This window comes from Tenrec ecaudatus, chromosome 3 (assembly GCF_050624435.1).
Source record: "Tenrec ecaudatus isolate mTenEca1 chromosome 3, mTenEca1.hap1, whole genome shotgun sequence".
NCBI classification, from domain to species: Eukaryota; Metazoa; Chordata; class Mammalia; order Afrosoricida; family Tenrecidae; genus Tenrec; species Tenrec ecaudatus.
The window spans coordinates 176,795,664-176,798,084 of record NC_134532.1 but is presented as its reverse complement, the minus strand read 5'-3'; the positions used below and the strand labels follow the sequence as shown (position 1 = coordinate 176,798,084).

The window sequence follows — 2,421 nt, the reverse complement described above, 5'->3', positions numbered from 1 at the left end:
AACGGAACAAAAATAACGTTTGTTGCAAAAGCCTTCGTTCAAGTTTCTCAAATGAACTTCACCATGGAGACAAGTTTTTCAAGCGTTATTTTCTATGATTTAAGATTAATTTCTTTTATGTGTCTGAAAAAAGATGGTTTTAAAAGTAAACTGTGATGTAAAGTACCCTTACAGATTTTGATACTATTTACTGTTGCTCTTCCAAGATAATAACTTGCTTATCTGCTAAATTTTAAAATATAACATTTTACCCGTGGTTATGGTATTATTTTTTTGACAGCGATAAAGCATCTAACACTAGTTATTTGGGAATTTCAATTTTTGAATAATTGGTATAGTATTTTACTTAGTTTAGTAATGTAATTTAAATAACTTTGAATTTTAAAAAAAGCCCAGCAAATATAAATTGTGAAGCAAAATGAGGTTTTAAAAATACAACGTTAGTGCTATTTTAAAAATACAATTTTCTTATTAATGTCAATTAAAGAATAATGTGGATAAATGAGAATATATGGCAATATGCTAATTTGCCATAATTTATTGTTTTTAAAATTCAATCTGTGAAAAAGGCTTTATTCGGATTCCCCTTTATGTTATATATTTAATATCCTGTAAAATTTTAAGATGCTATTTCAGGGTATGTGCATATAGGAATAAATATTTTTAAAATTCGTACCTTAATGTAAGAACTAAACTGTTTCACAGAAGAAATCTACTTTTGTAATAGATAAGAATATTCTAAAATAATCTGTTTAAAAGTAAATGTCAAATGTAGATTTCTTAGTGTTCTACAGCTTTGTATTTATTATGAATCTCCCTTTTCTGAAAGTGTTGAGACTTGCCAGCTCTAACAGTTAAAAGTCTCCCTGTTGGGGCTTGTATTTTGTTAACCAAAGTAAAAATTAGAATATGAGTTCTAAAAGAGTGTATACAGAATTAAGTATATGCAGCCTCCTATTATGTGACCCCGGAAAATCTATTTTCCAACTCTGAGACTCAGTTCCTCACTTATAGAATCATAATATATATTCACACTTAAGATTAGATGATTTATTAACTGAATTAAAGAGTACTTGGTATAAAATGAGCACATTGCATTTGATAAGCACATTGCATTTGATAAGCTGAATAGATATAGGTAACCATTCTCTGCTTTTTATATGTTGGTGACTCAGCATAATTAAATAATTTATTTTCATTTCTGGTATTTTTAATAATAATATTCAAAACACTTTTATTAGTTAAAAAGTAGAATTAGAAGTTGTGCGCTGAGAGCGTCGGAGCCAAGCCGGGCTGGTCAGGATGATCACGGACGTGCAGCTCGCCATCTTCGCCAACATGCTGGGCGTGTTGCTCTTCTTGCTTGTCGTTCTCTATCACTACGTGGCCGTCAACAATCCCAAGAAGCAGGACTGAGAGTGGCGCTTTCTCAGCCCTAGGGTTCCAGGACCTAGTCTGAGGCAAGATGGAGGGTGTGAGGGCCCACCCTCACCCTTCACTTCATCCCTTCTACCCATCACAACATATAAAGCAACTATGCCTGGAGCTTTCCAAACAACTTTTATTTCCTCAAAGTCTTCCTTAACCCTATGGAACAGGAAGCTGCCACCGAATAGGGCCCACTATAGGGGCTGCTGGCTTTTGTACCCCCCAATATAAAAATATAGATATAAAAAAAGTAGAATTAGCAGAAATGTCCTCCAAGGAATAAATGGCCAGTAATTCCTTGCATATACATACCATAAAATATTACTCAGCAATATAGAGTATTAAACTATTGATGCATACAATAATGTAGACACCCCTTCCACACAGAGAATTATTTAGAGTGAATAAAGTCAACCTAAAACATTAAAAATATATTATTATTCCATTTATATAATATCCACTAAATAAGGGTGTGATTTGGATAATAATAAACTCAATTCCCACTTGAAAATTATTTCATGCCTCATCTTTCCATTTCATCATCCTTACAGAATTCAGGGACCTTCATTTGCTGATATAGCATGACTTCCAATGAGAAGAAACAACTTGAAATAACTGTTAATAATTAGAACATGGAATAGATGAAATACAAATTTAAGAAATTACTTAAAAAAACTTACTGCCATCATTCAATTCTGACTCATCCTGACCCTATAAGACAGAGTAGAATTGCCTGTGTGGGTTTCTGAGACTATAAATCTTTACAGGAGCAGAAATTCTCATTGTTCTTTCATGAAGTGGCTGCTGGTTTTGAACTGTGGACCTATTAGCAGCACAATACCTAATCCACTATAAAGCCACCTTGATTGCACTTTGATTGATTTCAGACTCATGTCGTAAAAAACCTTCAATTCCAGCATAGATGATGCATAAATTTGAATAGTAAGTTTTTCTTCTCCCCTAAGGATTGAAATTCTCAGAAACCCTCCAGGG

At 33.0% G+C, this 2,421-nt stretch overlaps 1 protein-coding gene across 1 annotated transcript; it reads left to right on the top strand.

Annotated features, from left to right (window-relative positions):
• The first annotated feature begins 1,266 nt into the window (after positions 1 to 1,266).
• On the top strand, positions 1,267 to 1,474 carry LOC142443687 (dolichyl-diphosphooligosaccharide--protein glycosyltransferase subunit 4-like). Its single transcript, XM_075544987.1, has one exon. It carries the CDS (start codon positions 1,303 to 1,305, stop codon positions 1,414 to 1,416), a length of 114 nt encoding a protein of 37 aa, XP_075401102.1. The 5' UTR covers positions 1,267 to 1,302; the 3' UTR covers positions 1,417 to 1,474.
• Positions 1,475 to 2,421: the final 947 nt, after the last annotated feature.

Excerpts from the sequence above, each read along its gene's own strand:
- LOC142443687 (XM_075544987.1), top strand. The coding sequence starts at position 1,303 with ATGATCACGGACGTGCAGCTCGCCATCTTCGCCAACATGCTGGGCGTG.